General features: G+C 39.6%; 1 protein-coding gene across 7 annotated transcripts in view; it reads right to left on the bottom strand.

The window, feature by feature from the left end:
* Window positions 1-12,766, bottom strand: part of DDB2 (damage specific DNA binding protein 2) — a 37,666-nt gene that overhangs the window by 10,641 nt on the left and 14,259 nt on the right. For 4 of the 7 annotated variants that reach the window (XR_013359980.1, XM_077863177.1, XM_077863180.1 and 1 more), the window contains exons 1-3: window positions 12,515-12,761; window positions 11,240-11,376; window positions 10,672-10,863 (exon numbers count right to left, since the gene is read on the bottom strand). The exons of 1 other annotated variant lie outside the window; for it this stretch is intronic. Coding sequence is in view for 5 of the 6 variants with exons in the window: in XM_077863177.1 (XP_077719303.1) it covers window positions 10,672-10,863; window positions 11,240-11,376; window positions 12,515-12,641 (456 nt within the window). In the remaining variant the exon portion in view is untranslated. Of the gene's footprint in view, window positions 1-10,671; window positions 10,864-11,239; window positions 11,377-12,514; window positions 12,762-12,766 lie in introns of those variants that run through there. 2 more of the 7 variants (XM_077863178.1, XM_077863179.1) reach the window with 2 other exon arrangements.

The following is a 12,766-nucleotide window of genomic DNA, read 5'->3' as shown; positions in this document are numbered from 1 at the left end:
TAATGAAACAAAACAAATATACTGTGAGAGAATTAACAAACAAAAGTTGGGGGGTGCTTGGCTGGCTCTATCAGTAGAGTACATGACTCTTGATCTCAGGGTCAGGGTTCAAGCCCTACATTGGGCATGGAGCCTACTTTAAAAATAATTGTTGGTTCAGTAAGAAGACTAATAAGATTGATAAATCCCTGGTGAGACTGACCAAACGGAAGTCACGAATTACTAATGTAATAGATAAAAAAAAAGGACATCAATATAAATCCTAAACATTTTAAACAGTTATAAAAGGTTATAATAAGCAATCTTACACCAATAAGTTTGAAAACAGATGAAATGGGCAAATTTCTTAGATAAATACAAACTTGCCAAACTGACAGAAGATGAAAGAGAAAATTTGGGATAGTCTGACATCTATAACAACATTGTATTCACAACTAAAGACTTTCTTGCAAAGTAAATTCCAGATCCTGGTAGATCCATTGCTGAATATACTAAACATTTAAGGAAGAAATATTATCAGTCTTTTTTTTAAATTTTGTTTTCCAACTATTTCAAATTCTTAGAAAAGTTGCAAAAATTGCACAAAGAACTGCATTTCTGAAAAAAAGAAAAACAAACTGCTTTTCTAAAATCATTTGATAATAAATTGCCTACATAATATCCCATCACCCTCAAATACTCTACTGTGTATTTCCTACAAGAACATTCTCCTATGTAACCACAGTAAGACCATCAAAACTTAGGGGTATCTAAAGTAGTTCAAATTCATAGAAACAGAAAGTGTAATTGTGGTTGCCAAGCGCTGAGGGTAGGGGAAAAAAAGGAACTTATTCAGTGGGTATACAGTTTCAGCTTTACATGAAGAAAAAGTTCTACAGTTCTGCTATACAATAATATGAATATGGTTAACACTACTGTATACTTAATAATGGTTCAGTGTTGTGCTTTTACAAGTTTTTTTTTCTAAGATTTTATTTATTTATTCATGAGAGAGAGAGAGAGAGGCAGAGACATAGGCAGAGGGAGAAGCAGGCTCCATGCAGGGAGCTTGATGTGGGACTCGATCCTGGGTCTTCAGGATCAGGCCCTGGGCTGAAGGCGAAGCAATATTACTTGCTAGAGATATAACTGGAAAGGTTAAAAAAAGGGTGTGTGTGTGGGGGGGAAATTTAAATGAAAAATGTGAATATAATAAGTTAAAACAAACATACAAAATCAATCAATGTAGGTGCCTGGGTGGCTCAGTTGGTTAAGCAGCTTTCAGCTCAGGTCATGATCTCAGGGTCATGGGATCAAGCCTTGTGGCAGGCTCCCTGCTCGGTGGGGAATCAGCTTTTCCCTCTCCCTTAGCCCCTCCTGACTGCTCATGCTCTCTCTCAATAAATAAAATCTTAAAAAAAAAAAATCAGTGTAGCTTATCACATTAGCAGAATAAAGGGGAAACATCATATACTGATCTCAAGAGATACAAAAAAGTATTTGATGAAATTCCATTATCACTCATGATAAGAACTTTTGGTAATTTATTTTATTTAGAAGTAAAAGGAGAACTTCCAGAGTCTGATAAAGGATATTCAAAAACAGACAAGGTTTAAAATATAAACAAGCTCCCATGTATATACCCAAAAGAAGTTTCAAACAAAAACTTGTGCATGAACATTCACAGCAGCTGTATTCATAACAGCAAAAGGTGAAAACAACCCAAACACCCATCAACAAATGAATGGATAAAGAAAATATGGCATAGCCATATGATGGATTGTCATTAAGCCATAAAAAGGAATGAAGAACTGTTACATGCTACAAGGATGAAACTTGAAGACATTATGCTAAACGAAAGGAGTCAAACCCAAAAGGACAAATATTGTGTGATTCCATTTAGAGAACATACTTAGAAATAATCAAATTCATAGAGACAGAAAGCAGGTTAGTGGCTCTAGGGGAAGGTAATAGAAAGTTACTGATTAATGGATACAGAGTTTTACTTTGGGGTGATGAAAAAGTTTTGCAGATGGTTGGTGGTGATAGTAGCAGAACAATGTGAATGTTCTTAATTGTACACTTAAAATGGCTATGATGGGAGGCTGGCTGGCTGGCTGGCTGAGTTGGAAGAGTATGTGATTTTTCTTTTTTTTTTAGAGCATGTGATTATTGATCTTGGGGTTGTGGGTTCAGTTGTGTGTAGAGATTACTAAAACAACATAAAAAACCCTTAAAATTGGTTAAAATGGTAAATTATATGTTATATGCATTTTACCACAATAAAAAGTAGACAAAATCATACTTAGTGGTAAAATATAAGCCTACTATGATCAAGAACAAGACAAACATGTCTGCTGTCGTCAGTATTCAACAATGCACTAGAGGTCTTTGCCAATGGAATAAGGTAAAAAAAGAAGTATCAGAATAGTAAAGAGAGAAATCAAACACTCATTATTTGTAGATGGCAAGATTGTGTAGGAAAAAAATTTAAATCCTCAGATAAACTATCAAAATTAATAGGTGTGGATTTCTGCTTTCAACCAAGATGGAGCATCAGAAAACAAATATATCGTCCTGCCTTAGACAACTACAAAAAATGGACCAGATACATGAAATAAGTTCTCAGACATTGGACAACAGGCAGCACAAAACATGAGGGAAAGAAGGGAGGTAGCCCTGCAATTGCCCCAGCTTAACTGCTTGGAGAGAGTACTCAGGCTGCAAGACAGGGAGGAACCACACGGCCTAGCAATCTCACTGAGCTGAGGAGACACAGTTTTAGGAAAACCAACATAATAAGAATTTGTGGGCAAAAGGCTCACACAGAAGGAACATCCTGGAGAGTTTCACAAGGGTCCCCTCAAGTTTTTGGGAAGCATTAATGTATAAACATGTCTGAGGAAACTACCCAAGACTGGGAGAGGGGGCAAGGAGAAACACCCATAAATAAGTAGGGGAGAAATCCTCAGAACAATCTGTATTCTGACCATCCAGAAAGAAAATATTTTATATGCAAAACATCAAGTCTTCAGAAGGGTATTGCCTCAGGGTGAGAACAATTTAATATCTATTGGCTGCCTTAAACCCATGCTAACTGGGATAGATTGAATAATGGTCCCCAAAATATCCATGCCCTAGTCCTTGGATCCTGTGAATAATATGCTAGATGACAAAAGGGACTTTGCATATGTAGTTAAGGATCTTGAGATGGGAAGATTATCTTGGATTACCTGGGTGGGACCGATATAATCAAAATCAAAATGGTCTTTATAAGAGGAACACAGGAGGAGTCAGAGTCAGAAAGGAAGGCAATGTGATGACAGAAGTAGAAATTGGAGTGATGCACTTTGAAGATAGAAAAAGCAGCCATAGCCCAGGAATTTAGATGGCCATAAGAAGCTGAAAAAAGTAATTCTCCCTTCAGAAACTTGAGAAAGAACCAGACCTGCCAACACTTAGTCCTGAGTCCAGAAAAAATGATTTCAGACTTCTGACCTCCAGATCTCCAGAACTATAAGAGAATAAAATTGCGTTGTTTTAAGACACCAAGTCTGTAGTAATTTGTTATAGAGGCAATAGGAAGCTAATATAGTAACTATATTAATGAAGCTTAAAAGCCAGAAAGTATCAAACTGATTATAAGTTAACTGTGTCCCAGAACAAAGACCAACAATATTTAAAAGAATATAACATAATCCAACATCCAAAAACATAAAATTCACAATGTCTGGCATCCAAGGAGAAATTACCAGGCATGCAAAGAAGCAGAAAAATAGAACTCATAACCAGAAGAAAACTAAATGGATAGAAACACCCTCAGGAGTGACATAGAGGGCAGCCTGTGTGGCTCAGTGGTTTAGCACTGCCTTCAGCCCAGGGCGTGATCCTGGGGACCCGGGATCGAGTCCCATGTTGTGTTCCCTGCATGGAGCCTGCTTCTCCCTCTGCCTGTGTCTCTGCCTCTCTCTCTCTTTCTGTCTCTCATGAATAAAGAAATAAAATCTTAAAAAAAAAAAAAAAAAAGGAGAGACATAGATGAGGGGCACCTGGGTGGCTCAGTTGGTTGGGTGTCTGGCTTTGGCTCAGATCATGATCTCAGGGTCCTGGGATTGAGCCCTGAATCAACTCCCTGCTCCTCCCTCTCGCTATCTGCCCCTCCCCCTGCTGGTACACAGTCTTTCTAATAAATAAAATCTTTTAAAAAGGTGTCATAGATGATAGAATTAGCAAAAACATTAAAACAACTATTATGCACATACTCTGTGTATGGTCAAGAAAGTAGAGGAAGTGGTGAACATGAAAAAATAAATGGAAGATCTTGAAAAAGGCCCAAAATCAAACTTCTAGAGACTATATATGGTATCTGAAAAGAAAAATACATCTAATACATATTAGGTAATGCAGAAGATCAGTGAATATGAGACATAGCAATAGAAGCTATGCAAAATAAAATGGGGGGATTAAAAAATGAACAGTTTACCAATGACCTGTACGACAATATCTAGTAGCCTAACATATATATAATTGCAGTCCTGGAAAAGAAAAGAGGAGGGGAACTATTTGAGTAAATGATGCCTAAGATTTTCCAAATTTTATGACAAACCCACAGATCCAAGAGGTACAATGAACCCCAAAGGGGAGAAACATATAGAGAAACACACCAGACAAATCACAATCATTTTTAAAGCAGCCAGAAGAAAAAGAAAGAAAGCAGAAAGAAGAAGAAAAAAGGAAAATCATGTTAAGAGGAACATAAAAATGAAAGAAGAGGGGTGCCTGGGTGGTTCAGTCAGTTAAACATCTGCCTTTGGCTCAGGTCATGATCCCAGGGTCCTGGGATCAAGCCCTATATTGGGCTCCCTGCTCGCAAGGGAGTCTACTGCTTTTCCTCTCCCTTTGCCCCTCCCCCTGCTCATGCTCTCTCACTCTCTCAAATAAAAAAAAAATCTTTAAAAAAATGGATGAGATTAGACTTTGCATCAGAAATCATCTCTAAAGTAGTAAAAACAAGAAAAAAAAAAAAGCTTGTGAACCTAGAATTCTATACCCAGCAAAAATATCTTCTCCAAAAAAGACAAACAAAAGGAAAAAAAAATTTATCACCAACCAACCTACATTATAAAAAATATCACTGGAAATGGCAAATACGTAAGTATTAAAGTTTTCTTCTCATTTAAAGAAATCCTTAAAAGATACCTACCCTGTACCCCAGTCATTCCACAATTAAGTTCTTAGTCAAGAAAAATGAAAACAAAACAAAAATCAATTAATTAATTAAAAAAAGAAAAATGAAAACATACATCTGCACAAAGCCTTGTACATAAATGTTTATAACAGTTTTATTTTTATTTGGAAAAAAATCCAAATATCCTTCAGTAGATGAACAGATAAATTGTGGTACATTGATATAATGGAACACTACTAAGAAAGAAAAAAAATCCTACTGATACATGTAAAAATGTAGAAGAATCTCAAATAATTATACTGACTGAAAGCTAGAAAAAATTATGTATTATATTATTTATATAAAAGTCTAGAAAATGCAAATTAACCAATAGGGATAGAAAGTAGATCAATGGTTTTCAGAGGTAGGGAGGGGTGGATTACAAAGAGGTATGAGGAAACTCTGGGGATGAAGGATATGTTCATTATTTTAATTGTGGTGATGTTTCACAGTTGTATATATATGTCAAAGGTCACCAAATTGTACACTTTAAATATGTGTAGTTTATCATATATCAATTATATCTCAATAAATATCTAAGAAAAAACAAAACCAAAAAGATAACAGACTATATAAACAAAAATATTAATGTATTGGGTTTCTAATATATGTAGAAGTAAAATGTAGGACAAGAAGAGAATAGAGAAAATGGAAGTAAATATATAGTTGTAAAATTCTTACAATATATGTGATGCGGTATAATGTTATTTGAAGGTTCACTCTGATGAGTTAGAAAAGTATATCATAGACCCAAGACCAAACACTAAAAAAGAGAAAAGGAAAGGGAAGTATAACTATTAATCCAATAGTGAAGATAAAATGGAATCATATAAAGTACTCAATGAAAAAGGCGGCAGGAAAAAAAAAAGGCGGCAGGAAAGAAAAGAGAAATGGAACAAAGAGACAGGACAAATAGAAATGGCAAGGTGGTAGATTTAAACCCGATCATATTTATAATCATATTAATGTAAATGGTAAAATGCTCCAATTACAAGGCAGAGATTGTCAGGCTGGATATATTTTTTTTAACATGGTCTATAGGAAACCCATTTTATATACAAATGTGCAAATAAATTAAAAATAAAAGGATGGGGGATGGTGACTGGCTGGTTCTGTATAACATGTGCCTCTTGATCTCAGGGTTGTGAGTTCAAGCCCCACACTGGGCACAGAGCTTACTTAAAAAAAAAAAATAGGGGCACCTGGGTGGCACAGTCTGTTAAAGTGTCTGACTCTTGGTTGTGGCTCAGGTCATGATCTCAGGGTTGTGAGATCGAGCCCTGTGTATGGCTCTGCACTCAGCACAGAGTCTGTTTGTCCTTCTCCCTTTGCTCTTCCCCCACTCCTACTCTCTCTCAAATAAATAGACTCTTTAAAATCATAATCATAATCATAATTAGAAGAAGAAGAAGAAATACTTAGAGGGGAATTTAGAGTATTAAATGATTATATTAGGAAAAGGAAGAAAGATCTCAAATAATGTAAACTTCCATCTGAAGAAACTAGAAAAAGAACAAAATAAAGGTTAAACACACCAAGGAAAAGTATCATAAAAACGTGAAAAGGAAACAGAAAAACAGAGAAACACATTGAAACTAAAAGCAGTTTTTTTGAAAATTTCAATAAAATTGATAAACCTCTAGCAAGATTAATAAGCAGAAAAAAAAAGACTCAAATTACCCATATCAAGAATGTGAAGGGAGGTATCAGTAAAGATCGTGTAGACATTAAGAGGATAGTAAGGAATTACCACTAACAAATTCATGTCACTAAATTCAACAGGTAAAATGAACAAATTCCTTGCAAGACAAACCAAGCTTGTTCAAAAGAAAAAGAGATTCTAAACTGTCCCATAGCTATGAAAGATATTGAATATATAGTTAACAACTTCCCAATGAAGAAAACTCAGTTCTAAAAATACTACAAAACTTTTCAGGAAGAGATAGTATCAATTCTACACAAACAATTCCAGAAAATACAAGAGGCAGGAACACTTCCTAACTCTTTTAGTGAAGTCTGCATTACTCTGATACCAAAGGCATTACAGAAAACAAAAGGGAACTACAGGATATTCTTAGTGGTTATCGGTATATGATTGATTGATTGATTTGATTGATTTTTAAAGATTTTATTCATTTATTCACGAGAGACACAGAGAGAGGCAGAGACATAGGCAGAGGGAGGAGAAGCGGGGTCCATGCAGGAGCCTGACTTGGGACTCGATCCTAGAACTCCGGGACCACATCCGGAGCCAAAGGCAGACACCCAACCACTGAGCCACCCAGGCGTCCCTCTGATATATGATTTAAACTAGACTATCTGATATAATAAGTAAAATATGACACATTCTAGGGTAGAATATTTATGTAATAATTAAGTAGAAGTATGGGTGTGAACAATAGTGTATACCCACAGAAAAAGATGCCCCAAGCAGAGATTTCAAATAGTATTTATTCCTTATGTTTTTCTCTGCATTATTTGAAATTCTTACAAGCACGGATTATTTAATAGTAAGAGTAAAATCAAGTTATCTTCACATTGAAAATGTCATATGTGTTTCCTTGCCAAGGGCCTGAAAGATGTAAAGATCATAGCCAACGTTGGAGGGCTAAAGAAGTAACAAAATGAGGGATGCCTGGCTGGCTTAGTCAGTGGAGGATGCAACTCTTGATTTGGGGGCTGTGAGTTCAGGCCCCAAACTGGGTGTGGAGCCTACTTAAAATAAAAAAACAAAACAAAAAAACAAAACAAAACAAAACAAAAAACAAAAAAACCTCCACCTTTTTTAATTAAAAAAAAAAAAAAGATGTAACAAAATGAAGCACTGCTGTTTTTTCAGTTCCTGTTCTCGAATAGACTTTTTGTCAGTATCTGGGAGTAAAAACAGACAGCTCTCCAGGCCACCATACCCTTCTTCTACTCCAGTCTAGCCTCTTGCTAGCCACCAAGTTCAGATGCCCAGACTGATCTCCATGATGCTATGAGGAAATGTCACTTAAGTGCACATTATAATAAAGAGTGATGTAGAACAAAAGCAGCCTCAGCCTGGCACAAGTTTAAAGCAGATGTCACTCCTCTTTTGGTCAGGAGGCTCTTCCCCTAGGACACCCTTAGGCTATTTCTTAAATTTTTCTATTCCCATGTCCTAGATTCCCAGAGGAAAAAAAATTCCAAAAAACAAAAAAACAAATCTCTTCCTGTCTGAGCTCTGGATTTTGACTTCAATTTAAAACTACCCCTTCTGCTGGTCACCTGTTTCACCAGCTGGGCAGGAAGCCGAGCTCTGTCCACAGCATTTCTCTGGCTGCCTTTCTTCTGGCTTCAGGGACCTTTTTCTTGAATACCCATGTCATCCCAAGCCTGTTTAACCTGGCTTTTTCTGATGGGCTGCTTTAAAGAGACACTGTAGAGGGATCCCTGGGTGGCGCAGTGGTTTAGTGCCTGCCTTTGGCCCAGGGCACGATCCTGGAGACCCAGGATCGAATCCCATGTCGGGCTCCCGGTGCATGGAGCCTGCTTCTCCCTCTGCCTATGTCTCTGCCTCTCTCTTTCTCTCTCTCTGTGTGTGTGACTATCATAAAAAAAAAAAAAAAAAAGAGAGAGAGAGAGAGACACTGTAGAAAACTCTTCCTGGGTTCACCCATGGACTCATCTATCTCCTTTGTTCCATTTCTGGGTATATGCCCCAAAGAACTGAAAGCGGGGACTTGAAGAGATATTTGTACATCTATGCCCACAGCAGCATTGGTCACAAGAGCCAAAAGGTGGAAGCAACCCAAGAGTCCATCAGCAGATGAGTGGATAAGCAAAATGTGGTATCTACATCGAGTGGGGTATTATTCAGCCTTAAAAAGGAAATTCTGACACCTGCTAGAATACAGTTGAAGCTAGAGGACATTATGCAAAGTGGAATAAGCCAAAGGTTAAATATCGTATGATTCTACTTACATAAGATACTCATCAGAGTGTCCAAATCATAAAGACATAGAGTAGAATGGTGGTGGCCACGGATGGGGAGAGGGAGGAACAGGGGTTAGTGTTTAGTGGGTATAGAGTTTCCCTTCTGCAAGATGAAATTCTGGAGACTAGCTACACAAGAATTTCAATGTTCTTAATGCTGCTGAACTGCACACTTAAAAATGGTTAAGATGATACATTTTAGGTGTATTTCATCATAATCTTTAAAAATCAGAACATTTCATATAAAAAAAAAATCAGGATTTCAGGCTTCATTTGAACAAATCCGGATCTGATACCATCATGGGACCTAGATTCCTGCATGTCAACCATCTCCAGTTTACCACTGACCCCACCCCAAGCATTCTTTTTCCTGTTTGGCTTCTTAAGCACGTGAGTTTGTGGCTTCTGCTCTAAAGCCAGAGGGCTGTTTTTTCCAGAATAGCCCTCCATAGTCAACACCCCCGGCTGTGCAAACTAAGAGTCTTATCTTTCGTGGAAGGACCAACACCATGCCCCTCAGCAACTGATGATAAATACTAATCATCTCTAAAAAACGCTATGCCAACTTTGCCCCAAACACACTCCCCCTTTCCTTTTTCTCTCCATTTCCCTAATTATTGCTCTTCCTCCCTCTCCACTCATCATGAGCCTTCTCTACTCTTAACTCACAAAGAGGTTCTTCCTTCTCTCATGTTCTGTGGCATTTAGCATCCGTGTTGCCAGTTATCTTCTATGTATACATCCCAGTTACACTTGAAGGCTCTCATTCATTCATCAAATACAAAGCAGCTACTCTAGCCCAAACATTGTTCTAGGCACTGAGGATATGGTGGTGAACCAGAAAGATAAGGTCCCTCTTATCATGGACCTTACTTTCCAAAGAGGTTTATATGGGCAAAGACATACAAATAAGCAAAACATTTCAGGTACTGATAAATGCTGTCTCAGGGGGTGGGGTGTGTGTGTGTGTGTGTGTGTGTGTATGTGTCAGGGTGGGGTGGGAGTGAAGCAGGGTAATGGGATAGGGAGTGAATGAATGAAGCAGAGGCTACTTTAGACAGAGTGGTCAGTGAAAGCTGTCTGACAAAGTATACTAAGCCAAGACTGGAATGAAAAGAGGGAGCCAGCCATGAGAAAACCATGGGAAAAAGTAACCCAGTCAAAGAGAATAGCAAGTCCAAAGCCCCAGTTTTAGGAAGAGAAAGAAATAGCTAGTGTGGCTAAAGCATCAGAAGTGAGGAAGACCGTAGTAGAAGACGAGGCCAAGAATAAAGAAGGGGCTCAGATTCTGTTCTATGTGATAACGTACAAGAGGGTGATCAATATTTCACACCTTCTAATGTTTTAAGGGCTGGCCCTCAATGAAGATTTGAGTATTGTTACCATTTACTTGTTTGAAAATACCCAGTTACTTCTGATCCCAATCATCTCCTCGTTACTGGATAACTTTCCACTCCTTCAACAAACACTTCTTCACACTATTGACTGGCACAGGGACTGCTCACCCCTTTAATGAAGGTAGGTTTGTCCTTCATGCCAAAGTTCCAGAGCATGATATCTCCCCCTTTGGAACCCACAGCCAGGGTGCTGGGGTGAGTTGGATGCCATGCCAAGGATGTGGCCCTCCTGTCAAAAGGGGCAGCCTTTTGGAATATCCGGTAAGAAGCCAGAGAATGCAAAAAGGACTGCTGGAGACCCTGACATGGAGAAAAAAAGAATTAAGTTGAATTAAAACCCAAGTCCTGGGTACACTGCCAATCTCTGCCTCCTCCACAGATGAGCTCTAGGGCCAAGTCCTCCCACCAGAGGAAAACTAACTGCCTGGCTCTGCGCATGAAAATATTTGCAACGTGCACAAACTAATCTTGGAAAGCAAGGGGGCAGAGTGCATTCCAGATGAGACCTTTACAGCATAAGACTTCTACCTGGCTGAATGCCCAGTAGGTCAGTCACCAAGGTAGAGGTGATCTGACCACTCTGACAACCCACTGAACCAACCCAGCCTCTAATTTTAGAACATCCCAGTAGTGTTCCAGGCAAACCCTTGAGCACTTCAGCCTGGAAACGCCTCACCTGCTGCAGTGACGGCCAGGCAGCTTTGCCCAGCTTATGGTGGTGGAGCGCCCTGACGATGCTGCTGCATGATGGCGGGACCTGCAGGCTAGCCAACCCCGCCCAAAGGCAGCCTGAGTCAAATCTTCTGCTAGAACCTGCCAAGCAGAACAGACACATATTTTCCTCTCCATTCTCACGCACGGAAGAGTTTCCTGCTGAAATCTCAGAAAGAAAGCCTTGTTTTTTCATTCGGCACAGCCAATCTCTCCCATCACCTAAGGCCTTTCTGTGGTCTGCTCAGTCTCATCCGGCACAAGAAATAAATAAGGAGTAGGGATTCAGTCCCTTGCCCCAAACACTCCCCAAAATAGTAATTCTGAAGCGAAACTAAATAAAAAACGATATGAAACCAAACCCTTGCAGGGTTGCTGCGCATTGAGCTAAAGAAACACACAAGAATAAAGTTTATGAAGAACTCTTCCCAGTGGGTCGGAAAACTCATACTAGGGTTGAGTGACAATTTTAAAATCCCATATAAGGCACAATGAAAGGATTTTAGGATAGCACAGAAGCGACCGGGGGGGAAAGAAGTAACATTAAATCCTATACTAAAATAATGTAGAGGTGACCCATTATTGGCCCCAAGTCCAATCAGTTTTGGAAACCAGCAGATCCAGAGGGTCTGGCATGGCTTGAAGTTAACTAAGCTACTGTTGGGGAGGTAAATTCACTTAGAATAGTAATAAAGATGTATTTGAGGACCTCGTCTCTAGGAATCTGGCCTCTTGACAACCAACTCCTTCTTTTTATGGACAAAACCCACTTCACCAACAACCCCCCGCTGGTCTTCTGTGTTGCCTCACACTCCTTTAGCCCCAGGTTCAAGCCCCAATAAACCTCAGAGAATGAGTTTCCTAAGGAAATTGCGGGTTCTTACAGCGGAAACCAAGGACACACAGCTAGCAACCATGACTATCGAAATTCAGCACACACACCACTAGGCAAAGTAGGATTATTTTAAGCAGTTCTCAGTGTACAGAAATCCTGGTACAAACAAGGAATTTGAAGGTCCGTTGTGTCTTATGTAATGGAGCTCATCTGCCTCTTCCCGGCACCTGAGGGGGGTTAAGCCCAAGCTCTATGATGTGAAAGGACCTGCAGAAAAATGTACAGCTCGAGGCATCCGAAGTTTGGGAGAGCCTCGGGAAACCAGCAGCACCCATCCCCCACTCCAGCCTCCTGCGTGAGAACCCCAAAAGGCGGAATTATTAAAGCAGCAGGCGCAGGCAGTACCGGGGCCCTTCACACAGAGCTTCTTGGCCTCGGGCTCCAGCTCCCGGGGGCTTCTGCTCCTCTTGCTCTTGGGGCGCACAGCCACCTCGGGGGTCTTCTGGGTTTCTGGGCGTTTCCTGGGAGCCATCGCGTCCTCCGTGCGAAAGGGTACTATGCCCTATGCCGAGACCGTGGAGGGAAGATTGTGAAGCCTCTGGGGAGAAACAAGGCGGGGACCGGGGAACTACGCCAACTTCCCGCCAAACAGCCTCA

Source organism: Canis aureus, chromosome 21, assembly GCF_053574225.1.
Source record: "Canis aureus isolate CA01 chromosome 21, VMU_Caureus_v.1.0, whole genome shotgun sequence".
Lineage (NCBI taxonomy): Eukaryota > Metazoa > Chordata > Mammalia > Carnivora > Canidae > Canis > Canis aureus.
Note: the sequence above shows the minus strand (reverse complement) of the source record. Positions and strands in the feature narration are given on the sequence as shown.